Source organism: Mirounga angustirostris, unplaced genomic scaffold, assembly GCF_029215605.1.
Source record: "Mirounga angustirostris isolate CCGP_5_RB_7025 unplaced genomic scaffold, mMirAng1.0.hap1 SCAF_8, whole genome shotgun sequence".
Lineage (NCBI taxonomy): Eukaryota > Metazoa > Chordata > Mammalia > Carnivora > Phocidae > Mirounga > Mirounga angustirostris.
This window is the reverse complement of record NW_026991716.1, coordinates 33,113,577-33,132,323: the sequence shown is the minus strand read 5'-3', so window position 1 is coordinate 33,132,323 and position 18,747 is coordinate 33,113,577. Positions and strand designations below refer to the sequence as shown.

Sequence of the window (18,747 nt, the reverse complement as noted above, 5' to 3'; positions counted from 1 at the left end):
ATGGCTTCTAGACCAGAGGCAGCAAATGTTCTCTTCAAGGACTTGATGGTAAATATTTTAGGTCTGTGGGCCACGTGGTCTCTGTTGCAACTACTCAGTTCAGCTTTTGCACACCTTAAAATAACAGGGCAAAACCGGCCACGGACAATAAGTTAGCAAATGGGCATGTCTGCTTTCCCATAAAGCTTTATACAAAACAGGCCCCTGGTTCACAGGGTTGTGGTTTGCTCCCCTTTCTCTAGATGAATAATGAGAGTCAGGTCTCAGCAGGAAAGTACAGGCTCTATTACTAGAGGAAATTACTTACCAAAAAAAGTGACAATCTGGCTAGTAAGTATTGGTAGGGCCAGGGAAACACACATGAGAGGTCTCAAGGCAATGGGCCAGGGCTGGGAGAGATGAGGAATACGGGCTGGATAAAGAGAGCTTGTATGGAGGCCTCTCTGTCTTAACTCAGGATTGAACATCCTGGCAAGGCTCCCCTGGAGCTGGTCCTAACACACAGGGGAATTGGCTGGTGCTTAAAGCTTAGACACAGTGACGGCCTGCTGTCAGGGAGGGTGTGATGCTGAAATGCCCCGGAAGAGAGTAGGGAGGGGTTAGAAGGTAGGCAAGATAGAATGGACTTACTGCACAAGGACCCACCAGCTGAGTGTCGTCCCCAGGAGGGCCCAGAAGACCCTCCCTTCTCTCTCTCTTTTTTTAAAGGTTTTATTTATTTACTTGACAGAGAGATACACAGGGAGAGAGGGAACACAAGCAGGGGGAGTGGGAGAGGGAGAAGCAGGCTTCCCGCAGAGCAGGGAGCCGGATGCGGGGCTTGATCCCAGGACCCTGGGATCCTGACCTGAGCCGAAGGCAGATGCTTAAGGACTGAGCCACCCGGGCGCCCCAAAACCCTCCCTTCTCAAAGCAATAAAGGACGCATCTCAGTGCTGGCTGAGATGCTGTCATGGAATGCCGTGACCACTCTCAGCGGACGCAGTAAGATTCGGGAAGGGCAGAGGCCACATAGAGCCACTTCATCATCAGAGGCAAGGTAGACACAAGGCCTGATGGGTAACCAGAGCCCTGTGGCTGGGGCGTTCCCAGGGGTAAGAGAGAGGAGCACTTAATGGGACATTGCTTGACTGAACCACAACAGATCAGGATGGGGCAGGGGTGAGCAGAAGCTGATACCAGTTGCCACGATAGAAAATCACAGTCTCTCACCCAGCTGCCAGGTATGAGCTGGTTCTCAGACCCAGACTGACTGAAGAAAAAGACCCATAAGGTCACTGTAAATATACTAAATAAATATTTCCTCAATTCTTCCTTCAAAGTGCCCTCTGGCTATTTACCAGAATAGCTGTACAGAGTGGAAAAGCTCTTTGGAGGTCTATTAGATACAGAGTCTGAGCTTAGACCAGTACTGGGCGACCCAAAATACCATCATAGCCTCCTTTTAGAGGAGGGAAACATGTGAGGCTGGGTGATAACAGAGTCCCAGCCAGGTGTATCTCAGAGTCCAGTGGGCCTGTGGACCGACTCTGTGGTTATCTCCCAGCCCCTGAGTACAAATTGGGGTGGATATATTTAGCAGTTGGCAGAACCCTCACTGACTGGTTCTTCTATCTGCAGAATAAGAGCCATTATGGAAAGAAGGATGGAGCAGAAGTCTCTAAAATTATCCTACTAGTCAAGACGGTAAATCAGAAGCAATCCCACATAGCAGGTAGAAGTGCGGAGATTAGCGTTACTCTCAAAGACCTAGAGTATGCAAGGTGGTCCCCATCAGATCCCCATTCAGTCCATCCCATACTGCAAATGAAACATGGCAATTGATGGTTATCCACGTAGTAGCCCTAATAAAGTAGCAGATATTATATCAGATATGGTATCTTTGCTACAATAGTCTACGCAGCCTCTGAGTGGAAGAAGCTAATAATATGGCCAATGCATTCTTTCCAAGCCATTTCAGGAAAGGGGATAAAAAAAAAAATGCGTCATGTTCACATTTCCTACAAAAATTCAGAGACCTGTCATGTTATGTTTTAAGTGGTCAAATGAACTGGGACATGCTGGGACATTCCCTCTAGAGGAAAGGACAAGTCATTGTACTGTGGACATGCTCCCCCTAAAAAGAGGCATAGCACTGATGAGTCTGTTTGGACTTTGGAGGCTGTATATTACTGCTCCGGCCGATTGACTGGATGACATGGGGAGGTGCCATGTTTGAGTGGAGTCCAGAACAAAAGAGGGCTCTGTGACAGGTCCGTGCAATGGGACAAGCACTCGGGACCTACCAACCAGTGTACCCCCTGGTACTAGAAATATCCATGGGAGACAAGTAGACAGTGGGAAGTCTCTGAAAAGCCCCAGTGGGAGAGCCCTAACTCAGACCACTAGGGTTCTGGAACAAAGCCGTGCCCCATATGGCAGAACATTATCCAACATTTGAAAAGTAGTTCTTGGCCAAATTAACAGAATCAGAAGCAAATAAATGATTATTGTTTTAAGCCACTAAGTCTTGGAGTGGCTAATTATGAATAGATAATCAGAACATGCATGTAAAGTACTTTGTTCTTTTTTTTTAATTTTTTTCAAATTTTTATTTAAATTCTAGTTAGTTAACATATAGTGTGATATTGGTTTCAGGAGTAGAATTTAGTGATTCATCACTTAGATATAACACCCAGTTCTCATCACAAGTGCCCTCTTTAATGCCCATCACCCATTTAGCCCACCCCCCCCACCTCCCCTCCAGCAACCCAAAGTTTATTCTTTTTTTTTTTTTTTAGATTTAGTTATTTATTTGAGAGAGAGAGAGAGCACCCATGAGTGGAGGGAGGGACATAGGGAGAGGAGGGAGAGGGAGAGATTCTCCGGCAGACTCCCTACTGAGCACAGAGCCTGACGCTGGGCTCGATTTCACAACCCTGAGATCATGACCTGAACTGACATCAAGAGTGGGATGCTTAACTGAGTGAGCCACCCAGGCACCCCTCAGTTTGTTCTCTCAATTAGAGTCTCTTATGGTTTTCCTCCTTCTCTGTTTTCATCTTATTTTATCATGTTTTGTTTCTTAAATTCCACATGTGAGTGGAATCATATGGTATTTGTCTTTCTCTGACTTATTTCATGTAGCATAATACCCTCTAGTTCTATCCACATTGTTGCAAATGGCAAGATTTCATTCTTTTTGATGGCTGAGTAATATTCCATTGCATATAGATATACATACCACATCTTCTTTATCTAATCATCTGTTGATGGACATTTGGGCTCCTTCCATAATTTAGCTATTGTTGATAATGTTGCTATAAACATTGGGATTCATGTGCCCCCTTGAATCACTATTTTTGTATGTTTTGGATAAATACTTAGTAATGCAATTGCTGGTTATAGGGTAGCTCTATTTTCAACTTTTTGAGGACCCTCCATACTGTTTTCCAGAGCGGCTGCACCAGCTGCATTCCCACCAACAGTGTAGGAGGGTTCCCTTATCTCCGCATCCTTGCCAACATCTGTTGTTTCTTGTGTTAATTTTAGCCATTCTGACGGGTGTGAGGTGGCATCTCATCCTGGTTTTGATTTATATTTCCCTGAAGATGAGTGACATTGAGCATCTTTTCATGTGTCTGTTGGCCATCTGTATGTCTTCTTTGAAAAAAATGTTCATTCATGTCTTCTGCCCCTTTCTTGATTGGATTATTTGCTCTTTGGGTGTTGAGTTTGACAAGTTCTTTTTTTTTTTTTTAAAGATTTTTTATTTATTTATTTGACAGAGAGAGACACAGTGAGAGAGGGAACACAAGCAGGGAGAGTGGGAGAGGGAGAAGCAGGCCTCCTGCGGAGCAGGGAGCCCGATGCGGGGCTCGATCCCAGGACCCTGGGATCATGACCTGAGCCGAAGGCAGACGCTTAACGACTGAGCCACCCAAGTGCCCCACACAAGTTCTTTATAGATCTTGGGTACCAGCTCTTTTCAGATATGTCATTTGCAAATATCTTCTTCCATTCTATAGGCTGCCTTTCAGTTTTGTTGATTGTTTCCTTTGCTGTGCAGAAGCTTTTTATCTTGATGAAGTCCCGATAGTTCATTTTTGCTTTTGTGTCCCTTGCCTCCAGAGACATGTCTAGTAAGAAGTTGCTAAGGCCGAAGTCACAGAGGTCGCTACCTGTGTTCTCCTCTAGGATTTTGATGGATTCCTATCTCACATCTGGCCTTTCATCCATTTTGAATTTATTTTTGTGTATGGTGTGAGGAAGTGGCCCAGTCTCATTCTTCTGCATGTGGCTGTCCAGTTTTCCCAACACCATTTGTTGAAGAGACTGTGTTTTTTCCATTGGATATTCTGTCCTGCTTTGTCAAAGATTAGAGTTGTGGGTCACTTTGTTCTTTTTAATGTTGTGTAGTACTCCACTACAGAGCCACCACAATTTACGTATCTGTTCTTTTTTTAAGATTTTATTTATTTATTTGATGGAGAGAAAGCACAAGCGGGGGAGCGGCAGGCAGAGGGAGACGGAGAAGCAGGCTTCTCACTGAGCGCAGAGCCCAATGTGGGGCTCTATCCCAGGACCCAGAGGTCATGACCTGAGCTGAAGACAGATGCTCAACCAACTGAGCCACCCAGGCGTCCCTACGTATCTATTCTCGTTATAGACGTTTGGGTTGTTTCCAGTTTGGGTCTGTCAAGAATAACGCTGCTATCATGTCCACAATAGCCAAACTGTGGAAAGAGCCAAGATGTCCATCGACAGATGAATGGATAAAGAAGAGGTGGTATATATATACAATGGAATATTATGCAGCCATCAAAAGGAATGAGATCTTGCCATTTGCAACGACGTGGATGGAACTGGAGGGTATTATGTTGAGTGAAATGAGTCAAACAGAGAAAGACATGTATCATATGATCTCACTGATATGAGGAATTCTTAATCGCAGGGAACAAACAGGGTTGCTGGAGTGGGGAGTGGGGTGGGAGGGATGGGGTGACTGGGTGATAGACACTGGGGAGGGTATGTGCTCTGGTAAGCGCTGTGAATTGTGCAAGACTGTTGAATCTCAGATCTGTACCTCTGAAACAAATAATGCAATATATGTTAAGAAAAAAAAAAAAGAAGAAGGTAGCGGGAGGGGAAGAATGAAGGGGGGGACATCAGAGGGGTAGACGAACCATGAGAGATGATGGACTCTGAAAAACAAACAGGGTTCTAGAGGGGAGGGGGCTGGGAGGATGGGTTAGCCTGGTGGTGGGTATTGAGGAGGGCACATTCTGCATGGAGCACTGGGTGTTATGCACAAACAATGAATCATGGAACACTTCATCTAAAACTAATGATGTAATGTATGGGGATTAACATAAGAATAAAAAAAAAGAATAATGCTGCTATGAACATGTCTTCTGATGGAAATATGTACTGATTTCTCTTGAGAACAAACTTAGGAATGGAATTCCTGTGTCATGGGGTAGACATGAGGGGAGCCATCTTTAGAAGGTATTGTCAAGCAGTTTTCTAAAGTAGGTGAGCTATGTTATACTTCCGCCTGCAAGGTGTAAGAGTTCCAGTTGTTCCCTATCCTTGCCCACACTTGGCAATGTCAGTCTTTTTCATTTTAGTCCTTCTGGTAGGTGTACAGTGTTATCTTACTGTGGTTTTAATGTGCATTTCCCCCAATGAGTAATCATTTGCATTTCCTTGGTGACTAACATTATGTTCTTTACTTAAAAAGGCCACACAGTGAACCAAAATATTGACCGTGGCGATCTTTGCAGAGGTGCCATGTTTACTTGTTTTTGTTTTGCTGTCATCTTTTGTTTTTGTTTTGCTGTCATCTTTTGCCTCATGGTCTTTCTGTTTGTTAAGCCCTCTACCTTTTTTTAACTTGAAATGCTTAACTGTCAGAATTGTAACAACTACCAAAAAAACTCCCACCTACTCGTTCTTACAAATGATGAGGCATATTGATCACAATACAAGTAAAGTCACTAAGAAATATTTATTGAGCACCGGCTGTATACCCAGCATTGTGGGAGGGGCTGTGAAGGACATAGAGCAGTATAGGACTTGTTCCTGCCCTTCAGAGGCTTACAGTCTAGGTGGAGACAGGAGAACCAGGACACACGAGGAGCCAGGAGGAAACAGTCCAGGCCAGGATGTTACAGGAGCTTAAGGTGTCTGGGGTCAGACCCACTAAGTGCTTCGGTGCCTCCAGGGCTCAATGTTCAGTGCCAGGAAAGACAAGAGCTCACAACTCCCAGGCCCATATTAGCCCACTTAGTATGCCCTCTCCACAGCCTCTACCCCCACCATCTTAAAACATCTGACTCCTTGTTCAGCTGCTATTCAAAGTGCAATGAAATGGGGGGAAGAGGGGGTGGGGCAGTGGGGAAAGTCCTTGGGTGAGTTCCAGGGGCTGGGGTCACCCTCTCCCTCCTAGAAAAATAAGCTCCCCCCCACAACATACCCCTGACAGAGATTCCCTACTCAAGAAGACCTATCTGACAACCCAGGACCTCTGCCCCAGGAGGTAAGAGGAGGAGGTGGTCGCCCCTTGAACTGCCTGAGGTAGAACTGCCCCCCCACTTCTAGCATACCCCTTCCCCTCCCAGTCCACTGAGCTGGGGGGACAGGCACCCCAGAGCTGCCACCCAGGGCTGAGAGGGTACTAGAGGAAAAGGGCATGAGGGAGGGGAGGGGAGCAGAGAGGGGACCTGAAAGCCCAGCTGGAAAAGAAGGGCATCTGGGGCTTCTAGAAAAGTGCAGGGGAGGCCAAACATTGAGACTGGCTCCCCTGTGGGTGGCAGAGGGGGTGAGGGGAGGTGGGGTGGTTTGCTACGGGACCCTACCTTCCCCCATGCCTTCACAGGACAGAGTGGGGCATCAAGGGCCAGGAGAGAGTGCCATGTCCCCAGCCGTGTTCCAGGCTGTGCCCACAGGTCACCCTGCCCTACCTTAGAGAAGGTGACGGGACTCCAAAGTTTTGATGATGCCCCCACCCTGCTGAGCCCCCTTCAAAGTGCTATCTATTTACTTCTCAAATTATAAAGAATCCGGGTTTGGGAATGCAGGAAAGGGGTGGAATTTCATAACACCTCTGAGGCGGTGAGCAGAAGGAGCCGGGCTCCTCCAGAGAGCACCACCCAGCAGGAGAGGGTCAGGCCAGCCCCACCTTACCTCTGGGAGAGCGGAAGTGGGGAGCACAGGATGAAGACATCTTAAATAATAGCTCGCATAATAAAAATACCTAGCACTCTAATAAGCCTATCATTCTGCTGTCTAATGGTTTTTTAAATAATTCTAAATGCCAAAGGCTGGGGAGGAGTGGGGGGAGGGTGGTGGCAAGCAGGGTATATACATGAGGAGGAGTTTAAATTAAAACACAAATAATAATTAAGACGTACAACTGGAGGGCTAAAGGCAAAAGGTGTAGAAGGGGAGGGCGGAGGGGTTGGGGGGGGACCCCTCATTTCTAGGAGCTTGAGGCTTCCAGTGGGTGGATTAGGGCTTCCTCTTGGAGAAGATCAGCCGGCGTTTGGAGTGATAGAAATCTGGAAAGAGGAAACAGAAGTCAGCCGAGCAGGAGGCAGAGGGCCCAGCAAAGTTATCCACCTAAAGCACACACAGAGGGGGCAGGGACTCTTCCCCAGGGCCAAAGGGACACATTGCCAAGTTCAGGGGAGGACTCTGGCATTATAGAGAGCATCCCACCACGCTTCACAGACGTGACCAACGATAACCAGACCTACATCCGTGGGCCTGTTCTAAGCCAAGCTGCCCACTATAGTAGCCAGTAGCCCTATGTAGTTAAATGAACTAGAATCAAATAAAATCAGAAGTTCAGTTTCTCAGTCACACCAGCCACATGTCAAATGCTCAGTGGCTACTTGTGGCTAGTGGCCCTGGACATTTGCATCACCGCAGAATTCCATTAAACAGCACTGCTCTAGGAATGCCGTTAGATAAGCCATGACACGTGTTCTGTACAATGACTCAGCCACATAAATGTAAGCTATTAGTATTATTGTCAGGATTGTTATTTCTGACGCAGCTGCAAATTTGCCATGGGATTCTTTTTTTTTTTTTTAAGTAGGCTCCACGCCCAGCATGGAGCCCAACATGGGTCTTAAATTCATGACACTGAGATCAAGACCTGAGCCGAGACCGAGAGTTGGACGCTTAACCGACTGAGCCACCCAGGCACCCCTGCCAGGGGATTCTTGACTGCACCTCTCGGAGCCTGTTTCCTCATGTATAAAATGAAGCTGACATTGGTGCAGTGATCTAAGGATTGAATGAAATGCCTTCTCTAAAGGCTTTGGTCTGGAACCTGGCATAATAAGTGCTCAAAGGTCAGCATCACTCATTCATTTTTTATCAAGCACCTACTATGTGCCAGACACTGTCCTAGGTGCTGAAGATTCAGCAAGAAACGAGAGATGCAGATCCCTTTCTCACGGAGATAATAACCTATGAGGGAGATGGACAACATCAAGAGAAAGTAGTAGCTGTTGCTAGTAAAAGCAAACAAATGAACAAAATGCCAAAGAGAAAAAATTAGGCAGGGAAGGCGGATGGGAAGTGTGTGTGTGATGGGGAAGGTGAGTTAGGTTTGGATAGGGCAGCGGGAAATAGCTCATTAGTTTTCTCTACACTGTAGATTCACTGTGGCACCTTAGGCAAACCACTCTACCTCTCGGAGTCTTATTTCCGCTCCTCTAAAAGAGTGGCAAGAATGTCATTTGGTATAGCACTGCTCTAAGGATTAAATGAAATCCACCCTAGAAACAACTTTAGGGGCCCCTGGGTGGCTCAGTCAATGAAGTGTCTGCCTTCAGCTCAGGTCATGATCTCGGGGTCCTGGGATTGAGCCCCGCGTTGGGCTCCCTGCTCAGTGGGGAGCCTGCTTCTCCCTCTCTCTCTGCCCCCTCCCTGCTTGTGCTCTCTCTCTCTAATAAATAAATAAATAAATCTAAGAAAGAAAGAAAGAAAGAAAGAAAGAAGGAAGGAAGGAAGGAAGGAAGGAAGGAAGGAAGGAAGGAAGGTTGGAAGGAAGGAAGGAAGGAAAGAAAGGAAAGAAAAAGAAAGAAAGAAAGAAAGAAAGAAAGAAAGAAAGAAAGAAAGAAAGAAAGAAAGAAAGAAGAAAAAGAAAAAGAAAACCATTTTAGAAATTCACCTTCGCAAGGGGCCTGGCATATATTAAATGTTCCCAATAAATGTTAGCTAGCTGGTCTTGGCTGCAGACCTGCTATGTGACCCCAGGTGAGTTGCCTCCTCCCTCTGGGCCCATTTCCCCTTGGGCCTAATGAGCGAGCTGGACCAGACAGGTCAGCCCTTGCCCCGTGAATTCTGAGAGTCCCTGCAGTGTCCTTCCCTGCACCCATCCTCACCTGTCATGCTGGTCTGCCGCCGTTTTCGGCCCTGAGAGGTGCCAGGCGCCCCTGGGGACCCCTCGGGCCGCTCAGGGGCATGAGGCATGAGGGTGCAGGACAGCGACAGGTCCAGGTGGTCCTCCTGACCGGTCCCCTGCAGCAGGGCAGGCGAGGGGCTGGGTCGCTTGCCCCCTCCCAGGTCATCCCGGGGCCCCGGAGGCAGGTAGAGTTTGGGCAGGCCCAGACCCCACACGCGCTCCCAGGCAAAGTCGCCCTCCAGCGGTGTCTCAGTGACAAAGTCGAAGTTCCATCGCTCCCGCGCCTCCTGCACGCAGCTGGCCATCAGTGCATCACAGTCTCGGCGCAGCTGCTCACTGTCCACGGGGCCGAAGAGGCGGCGGCAAGCCTTGCTGCCACGCGGGATCTGCTGGGCATCCCTGGACGGTTCCGCCATGGCACCTGCGGCTGAGACACAAGGCTCCGGTCACTCGGGAAATTGCGCCCTATCTTACCAGGCCGCGCTTTGCTGTGAGAGCTCGGGTGACGTCTTCCTGCTTAGAACCCGAGGTCTCTCTGGCTCCTTCCAGCCGATGTGCCACCGTCTCCTTCCCACAAGCCACCTCCAACCCCCAGTCAACAGCCACTAGGTGGGGACAGAGCTCAGCCATCCTGGCACCCCCAGGTCACTGGGGGAGTGGGCAGCTGAAGGACAAGTTATGTCAACAAAGACAAGTTTATTGCAATAGCAGGGATCAGAGTCCTGTTTACCACCGGGTATTATCAGCTAAAATCAATTTGTTTCCCCCCGAGGTGTCCCTCATGGGCGTGAATGCCCCAAGTACGTGTGAATTGCCAGAGTCCAGTAGTTTCCCAACCCTAGCCCTGGCCAAAAGGTCAGGTCCCGAGTGAAAGGACAGGCTGACTGCTCCTCTGGCCTCCTGAATCCCTCTACCCAGATGCCCATGTGGGATAACTCTGTTCTGAAATTCAAAAGTACCCCGGACTTTGCGATAAAAAAAAAAAAAAACACCTAAGATCTAGTCCTAGCTCTGCTGCTTACTACATAAACTTTAAAAAGTCACTTAAAATTTTTTTTTAATTAAAAGAAAATAAAAAGTCATTTAATGTCTCTGGGCCCCAGTTTTCTCATCTATAAAATGGGGCGTGGAAGCACGGTCAAGCACTTGGTCAGGGAGTCCCTTCATCAGGCAAGGTAATAGAACAGAGGTGAGAGGCTGTATGTTGTGGTTTAGAGCCAGGGCTCTGGAGCGGGACTGCCTCGGTTGGAATCCAGGCTCTGCTGGGCGACCCTGGACAAGTAGCTTAACTTCTCTGGGCTCTATTTTCCTCATCTGTAAAATGGAGACAGTACTAGTGCATGTCTCAGAGGACATATGTGAGGATTAACGGAGTTACTATAGGTAACATGCTTAGAGAAGCAGCTGGTATATAGAAGTGTTTGGAAAACAGAAGTGTTATTATTTCTCTCTGTGTTCGGTTCTTCCTGAGCCTTCTCCACGTCGCTCCCCCCTGGCCACCACCTCTTTCAGACAGCAGCTGACAGGTGCTGTGTGCGGAGGGCCTTTCCCAAGGATGTCATCAGGCAGGAGGCCTGGGGGTGAGGAGGGGCTGGGCAGGGCAGGGTGATGATTTCTCCCAAGCTGAGCCACATCCTGCCAGGCACATCAGGTGATCTGAAGTCTAGACAGCCTGGAAGCCCCTGCCCCCTGTTAGCTGCATCCAAGGAACCCGTTTGGCAGGCACAGAAAATTAGAGGTGGCCGGTCTACCCGGTTCCTCTCCTCCCACTTCAGAAGAGGGAAAACTGAGGGTGAGTCTGCTCATGACGAGGCGTTGGCACCCACCTGCCCTGTTCTGGCCTGACGCCAGGGCTGAGCGGCTGTGCAGCCTTGGCAAGACTGGGTCGTCCTGAGGACAAGTCCTGCTTTGCAGGCTCGGAGGGTGAAAGCTCTGCTGAGTGACCTCCTGGGGCAGGAAGCCCTGGACCCTTGCCCCAGTCACCCCTCCCCCACCCCACCTCTCACAGCTTATGGGAGAGGGGGAGGCACTAGGTGACCTCAGACCAAGTTTAAAGGGCAAGAGTTTGGAGAGATATGAAGCTTGCCCCCAAATCAGAAAACTAAAAAGGCCAAGGGCCACTGCCCCGTAGAGGGGTTACGCAGTGCAGCGGGCAGAGCCCTCAAATAACCTTCACCCACTCTCTTCAGGGCAAGGGTGGGGATTTATTTATATATTTTTATGTGCCAGGGGCTGTTCTAAGAAGTTTACAAATATTAATTTTCCTAAAGAGTGGGTATATTTGCTCTTTTTTTTTTTTTTTACATAAGTAACTAAGCCTCTGAGAAGTTAAGTAACTTGCCCAAGGTCACACAACTCACAAGTGACACAGCCAGGATTTGAACCCAGGCCTGTTTGCTGTGGTTCTGTGCTCTGGTGTTCATCTACACTCCCTCTCTAATTTTGTGTTCCTAGCCCAGGAAGGGGTTTTTGTGATTCCGCCCAGCAGAATCATTTAGGGAGCTTTTTAAAAATACAGATTGATAGCTCCCTCTCTCCCCAGATTAACTTAACTCAAATTAAACGGAATTTAAGCAGGTGTTTGGCAGTTCCGCAGATGAGCACTCTTGGGGTGCCATTCAAGGGAGGGTACACAGGAGATGCCCCAAACGGACATTCTGGGTCTCAGTGTCTCATTGGCACAAGGAGGAGGAGTCTGCCTAGGATTTTGTCAGGAAGTTGGATATTCCTTGGCTTCTAGGAGCTGAAGATGGGACCAGAATCCAGGCAGGTATCCTCTCTCCTAACACCCCTGCCCTTATGGCTCTCATAGGCTCCCCATCAAAATCTGATCTCACTCCCATTATCGTAACTCCCAGTTCAGGGAAAACTCAGAAACACAAACTCTTGTTTTACAAACAAGTAACTGAAAAAAACTTCCTTTGTTGGCCTTTGTGCCTTAGACTTCAACCAACTTTAATTCCGAAGTAAACAGTAAGCACTCAGTACACACTGTTGAACCAATGGGGTACTCTTTTTAAGGGGCGTTCGCAGATGCGGCTCAGCCCAGGAGAACCGAGGCGGGAAGGAAAGGCGGGCGAAGCCGCATTCCGCGGGAAGGCGTGTTTGCTATTCGCGCCGGGGCCGGAAGGGGGCGCTGGTCTCCAGGAAATCACGCGCAGGGTCGGCGGTGCGTGGGCAGAGCCTTGGACCGCAGCAGGGAGTTGTGATGAGTCAGTTTCCTGCAAAGTGCTCCCCGCCCGCCAAAACTTCGCTTCCACTCAGGCTGCAGCGTCACCCTCGGGTGCGGAGGGGGGAGAAGGAGGGGGACCGGGGGCCGCAAACACGTCACGCTGAGCCAGCCAGGCTTCCGAAAGCCCCGCCACTGTTGGGAAACCGCGCGCTCCTCTGTGACACACCACACACACACAAACACACACACTCCGCACGCACAGGCGCGCAGAGGTTTGGTCCCTCCACCTTCTCTCCACGCCCAAAGCACGGGATGAGTCAGATCCCTGGAAAATAAAAATAGACGAAAGCAAGGAAAACAAAACCGCTCGAAAGTCCTACTCGAAAGGCGACGTGGAGGGAGGGAAGGGGCGGGGGAGCTGCCTGGGCACCCTAACGTGCCAAATCCAATTCCCAGACTCTTTTTCGCACGGGGAGGGCGCGGGTGTCCCCCGAGGGCCCCCGACAGGGCGGATGCACTGTGGCCCGCGCTGGGCGGCGGCTCCCGAAGGACGACTCGTCCTCCTGCTCCGCTCCGAACTGTCGCCCTCGGAGAGGGCATTTTGGTGGGGGGGCGCAGGGAGCCCCCGGATGCGGCTGTCAGAGTTCCTGAGCAGCGTCGCGCCCCCCGAAGTCCCACCCTCCAATGTGACCTCTCCGCGTCCCCCCGCCCCGGGCGTGAGCTGCACGCCCCGCTGCCCCGCAGTGCAGGGCTCCGAGCCCGCGGCGGAGTCCGGCGCCCCGACCCAAGGGCAGGCTGGGCGGGGGTTCTGCGGGCGCGATGGAAGAGAGGTGTTCCACTCCTGCTCTTCTCAAACTGACTGGCTGGCGCGAGCCCACCCCGCGCGGGGCCACCGCTCTGGGTCCCCGAGGGTGCGCTCCGAGGCGGGGACCGGACACCCAGTCCTGGCCCTCCTGATGTCCCAGCTTCCCTGAGAGCACTGTGTGCCAGCCAAATAGTCACTGAGCTGATGGGGGGACAGAGACCGCGGAGGGCCGGGAAGCCAACTTCTGGGGGCCACTGTCCCCCCGCCCGGGCGGGGCTCTGACCTCACCCAGTCCGTTTCCCGGGGTCTCCTTGTCACCGTGAGTCACCTCCTCGATTGCGCTTAAAGGACGTGTCCCAACACGTTCCCAAGGACCAGGGACACAGCCCGCGCTGACCTCCGCGCCCAGCTGGTGGCGGACACGGAGGCGTCGGGGACCCAGACCTCAGGGGTCTGGGCGGAGACGGCACCGATTGGATCGGAGAGCTGCCCGGGAGCGGATCGCGAGTGAACCTGCTCGGCTCGGCGTTCTCCGCCCCTCCCGGGGCTCGGCGCTCAGGGGCTTCATCCGCTCGCCGCCACAGCGAGCCGCGCCGGGGTCTGGGGCGCACGGGTCCACGCCTCCCCTCGCCGCAGCTTCGTTTCAACCCGCGGCGAGCGCGGCTCCTCGCACTCCTGCGCTCTCTCTCCGCCGGGACTCCCCGACACAGCCCGACCTCCGTCACAGGCGCACCGCACAGGGACACCCGTGGGAGCAAACCCCAGACCCACGCACGTCGTTCACCTGTGACGACCACACACACACACACACACACACGGACGTGCACGGACACTGGCGGACACGCTCCGCTCCGCTCCGAGCTGCCCGCCCCGCGTTCGCTCTTGCCTGCCACGATTCCCTCACCTCCTCTGAGGGTCTCGCTGGCTCCGTGAATCCGCGCCGGGCTCCCGGTCTCCAAGCCACCGTCTCGGGAAGCAGCTCACACCTCAGCTGGCACCGCCCGGCGCTGCCCTTATATAGGATTGGCGTCGGAGGGCTCCGCCTCCTGCGGGCCTGGGACCGCCCCTTCTGCCGCTGCCGGTCGCCGTGCGCAGCCCGCCCGCGCTCTAAGACCTCCGAACTCAGATGCCAACGTCGCGTGCTGCAGGAGGGCGCTTGCCTCCTCCCCACACCCCGCGCCTGGGCCTCTGTGCCTGACACATGTCCCCACGAACTGAGCCACAAATCTGGGTTGTTTGAATTGGGGTGTGAGTTGATACTCCCCACGAAGGGATGGCATTCTTAGGATGAGCAATTTTTCTGGCCCCGAAAACATCACGAGGGGTGACATTAATAGATAAAACTCCATAAATAATAAAAAGGATGTACCTCGCTTTGCAATCCCCAGAAATGCCCGCTATACCACCGCTATGCCCGCGGATCTCTCACTGGACCATCTCTCCCTAAGCAGGACCTGAAGAACCCAGACACCCCAACAAAGCATCATGGAGACCAGAACGGGATCGATCCCCTTTATTTCACAGATGAGGAAATCAAGGTCCTCAGAACTAAAGGGATGCAAAGTTGTTGCTTGTCAAATGCCTCAAGGAAGGAGGGAATTAGGAATCCTTCTCAAAAAAAGGCCAACCAGATCTCCAGGGGAAACCAGGAAATGGGGAAAATTAGACATTGAGCCAACCTCCCTACCGCCTCCTCCTCACTGCCCACATCCACCTCCTTCTCACCTCAACAGTAGAGATCTCTATGACTGCAACAGATTTTTTGAAAGATTTTATTTATTTATTTGGGAGAGTGAGAAAGAGAGAGCAGGAGCACGGGCAGGGGGACAGGAAGAGGGAGAAGGGGAGAGGGAAAAGGGGAGAGGGGGAAGGGGAGAGGAAGAAGCAGGCTCCCCGCTGAGCAGGGAGCCTGATGGGGGCTCAGTCCCAGGACCCTGGGATTCTGACCTGAGCTGAATGAAGGCAGATGGCTTAACCGACTGAGCCACCCAGATGCCCCTGATAGCAACAGATTTGTTGGCTAGGAAGGGGAGAAGGATTTGGTAAGCAAGTTATCTCCTGGATTTCCCCCCAAACAATTCACTTACACTGCTGGGGAAACTGAGGCTCAGAGAAGTTCAGTGACCTGACTCAGGTCACACAGCGAATAAATAGCTATGACTAGAGCATAGGCTTATTGCCTCCCCTAGCTCTCTGCTCATTGCCCTCTCTATTTCAGTGGCTCTAGAAAGAGGGAAGCACCCAGCACCCCTCATTTTCAGGCAGTGTACTAAGGTGACACTGATAAAAGACAATTCTGGAAATGTCCACTGGTGCTTCTTGCTGGTCCAGAAGCAAGTGAGGTTACCATTTCTTCCCACCCACTTCCCACCACTAGCTCCTCTAGCACCCCATTTTTGCCTCCTTTCACCTAAAACATTTGTAGTTTTTGCTTTTAGAAAATGACAGAGAAGGGCGCCTGGGTGGCTCAGTTCGTTAAGCAACTGCCTTCGGCTCAGGTCATGATCCTGGAGTCCTAGGATCGAGTCCCACATCGGACTCCCCGCTCGGCGGGGAGTCTGCTTCTCTCTCTGACCCTCCCCCCTCTCATGCTCTCTCTGTCTCATTCTCACTCTCTCAAATAAATAAATAAAATCTTAAAAAAAAAAAAAGAAAATGACAGAGAACAGGGGTGGGTGCCTGGCTGGCTCAGTCAGTAGAACATGTGACTCTTGATCTTGGGGTCTGAGCTCAAGGGCCATGTTGAGCATAGAGCTTGCTTTATTATTATTTTTTTAAGATTGCATTTATTTATCTGGCAGAGAAAGAGAGAGCAAAGGAGCACAAGCAGGGTGACCGGCAGGCAGATGGAGAAGCTGACTCTTTGCTGAGCAAGGAGCCTGGTGCGGAACTCGATCCCAGGACCCTGGGATCATGACCTGAGCCGAAGGCAGACGTTTAACTGACTGAGCCACCCAGGCATCTCATACAGCTTACTTTAATAAATAAATAAATAAATAAATAAATAAATAAATAAATAAATAAATAAATAAATAAAATAGATTTTTAAATCTTTTTTAAAAAATTGCAGAGAACAGAATGTTACTTTGAACAGAAATCCCTCTAAAAAATAGAACCCAGGCTTAGAGCAGCTACAGTTATGGACATCTAGGACTGTTCAGTGTCTGGAAATCTCTGCCCAGACATGCCCCATCTTCTTCCTCTAACACAGCTGACCTCGGGGAGGACAGACCTTCCCCTCCACTGCGGGCATAGGAGCCCAGGTAGGGGTGGGAGGGCAGAGCACCAGACTCCCTTGACTGCCTGATATTGGACTCAGGCCAGGACTACAGCTGGACTTCAGGAGGGCCTCATAAAGGCCAAGACCCCAGGACCAGTCCCCTCCTCCCTGTCTCCTTTCTCCATACTGCCCCTCCCCCTTGACCCCCAACACACACATACCCAAAGGCTGGGTTGTCAAATGTCCAGCAGAGGACAAGCATATCCTCCAAATGCCTTGAATCCCCTTGGCTTTCAGGCATTTCAAATAGACTTGACATTGTCTGTCTGTTTACTTTGGGAAAAAAATTTTTTTAATGAAGGCTTGTATCGAATTATTTAAAGTTTTGTGGTGCTGAACTTCACAATGAAATAATTCTTTTTGTTGTTGTTGTTGGGAAGTGAGTTTTGTGGGGGATTTTTTTTTATAACTTCTAGCTCACCACCACCACCACCACAACAGAATTCAACAAATATTTATTAAGTACCCACTAAGTGTCTAATACTGTTCAGTACTTTTTTAAAAAAGTTTCCAACCATGCGTTCGAGTGTGTAGCCAGATAGGCCCTTAAAGGAGGACTTCTGCCATGAAGAGGGCAAAAGAGCAGGTTGTTAGAAGTCACACACAAGATCTGATGCAAAAAATGCCTGCGTGCATGCACACACAAACACATACACACACACACCCCAGATCCCAGGCCAATCCCAAGGGATCTGCTGCAAACCACATATTTCTGTTCAGAGAAATTCAGACCAAAGTCTCCTTGGGGTCTCTGGGGGTCTCCTATGTCCTACCACAGCCCCTTTGCTCCAAAGCAGGCAGCCGGCAGGAGAGAACAGCCACCAGCCCCTTCTATGCCAGTGCTCAACATGTTGGGACATGTTCCTGAGGGCTGGAGGGCTAGTCGGGGCTACAGCCTGCTGCCCGGGCATGCTCCCCAGGAAGGAGGTGCCTTAGGGATGGAGGGAGGCTCTGCCTGGGGAACAAGAGGTTTCAGGTCAGCCCCCACCAGGAGGGAGGTAATGACAGAAGGGAAAGCTGGAAAGCCCACATCTAAAGAAGGAGGATGTAAGGGTGGCTACAGGAGCTGCCCAGGAAGGGAGAGGAAGTACTAGGAACAATGTCGCCATTTCTCAGAACTTGTCTGGAGAGTCCCGAACAGGGGTACTAGGCTTTCAGAGGAATTCACCTCCACACAGACTCCTAAGAAGTGAGACCCCAGAAAAAAAGACAGAACAGAAATATTTATTGCACTACTAAGTAGAAGTCCTGCTTCTTCTTCTTCTTTTTTTTTTTTTTTTTTAGGAAGAGTGAGTTTGAGAGCCCCAACCCTGATTTGCTGGGGGCTTTGCCCAGCCAGCCAGCCAGTACAAAAGATTAGGACTACTAAACAGTGAGACAGAGAAAACTGTGACAAGAATATGTGCCACACAAACACTTCCAGTCTCCCTAAGCTGACAATTTCACTTTCCCTAAGTCTGAAATTTCACCATTAGAAATTCATTCCTTTGGCATAAGTTTCTTCTGTTCTTTATTAAATAAGCTCATATAGGCATTAAATAAGCTCATATAGTGTAGTGCCTAGCACATAGAAATCACTCTGTGGTTATTAGTTATTATTATTGATTGCTATACAAACACCCCCAGGAAAGGCATCCCTTGAAATTGAGTAATCATTTACACTTTAATGAGTATCTTAGGCAGGTTTCCTAGAAAACACTCTGAAGTGGAGATACTCCACTTCAGAAGGAGGTTTCTTGGGGGTATACATCCCCACTCAACACCTGTGAGGGTATAAAAGAAACAGGATCCGACAAAGGGTTGAGTTGGGCTATGATGGAGACTGGAGGCCCTAGAGAGGCCCCAGCTGATCCCATGGGGAGCTCTGGAGTTGGGACATCCTGCAGAGTTCCCTGAATTGAAGCAAGGGGGCTGGGCCTTTATACTCCTGCTTTGACCAGTTATTTGCATGTGGCTGCCCCTGGAATAGGGGGCTGGGGATGCATGACCTTGGGCGAGAGAGCTCCCCTATCTGAGGCTGATTCCTGAAGAAGGACTCAGCTATAAGCATCAGCATCAGCAACCAATGCTCCCGATAGCCCGTAGGGAGA

At 50.2% G+C, this 18,747-nt stretch overlaps 1 protein-coding gene across 3 annotated transcripts; it reads right to left on the bottom strand.

The window, feature by feature from the left end:
- Positions 1-5,970: 5,970 nt before the first annotated feature.
- Positions 5,971-14,429, bottom strand: CDKN1A (cyclin dependent kinase inhibitor 1A). 3 transcript variants are annotated; one of them, XM_064597537.1, is made up of 4 exons: positions 14,282-14,356; positions 12,860-12,897; positions 9,381-9,827; positions 5,971-7,541 (listed from the first exon to the last, which is right to left on the bottom strand). In XM_064597537.1, exons 3-4 carry the CDS (start codon positions 9,814-9,816, stop codon positions 7,492-7,494), a joined length of 486 nt encoding a protein of 161 aa, XP_064453607.1. In that variant the 5' UTR covers positions 9,817-9,827; positions 12,860-12,897; positions 14,282-14,356; the 3' UTR covers positions 5,971-7,491. The 3 variants fall into 3 exon arrangements, with proteins under 3 accessions (XP_064453607.1, XP_045722757.1, XP_045722758.1); XM_045866801.2 differs by lacking the exon at positions 12,860-12,897 and having other exon boundaries at positions 14,282-14,429; XM_045866802.3 differs by lacking the exon at positions 12,860-12,897 and having other exon boundaries at positions 9,381-9,821; positions 14,282-14,426.
- Between the last annotated feature and the right edge of the window lie 4,318 nt (positions 14,430-18,747).

What these genes read in the sequence shown, in the direction of transcription:
- CDKN1A (XM_045866801.2), bottom strand. Translation starts at nt 9,816, where the DNA reads ATGGCGGAACCGTCCAGGGATGCCCAGCAGATCCCGCGTGGCAGCAAG. An exon ending in GCGGCAGACCAGCATGACAG is followed by an intron (nt 7,542 to 9,380) that starts GTGAGGATGGGT and finishes TCCTCTTTCCAG; the next exon opens with ATTTCTATCACTCCAAACGC.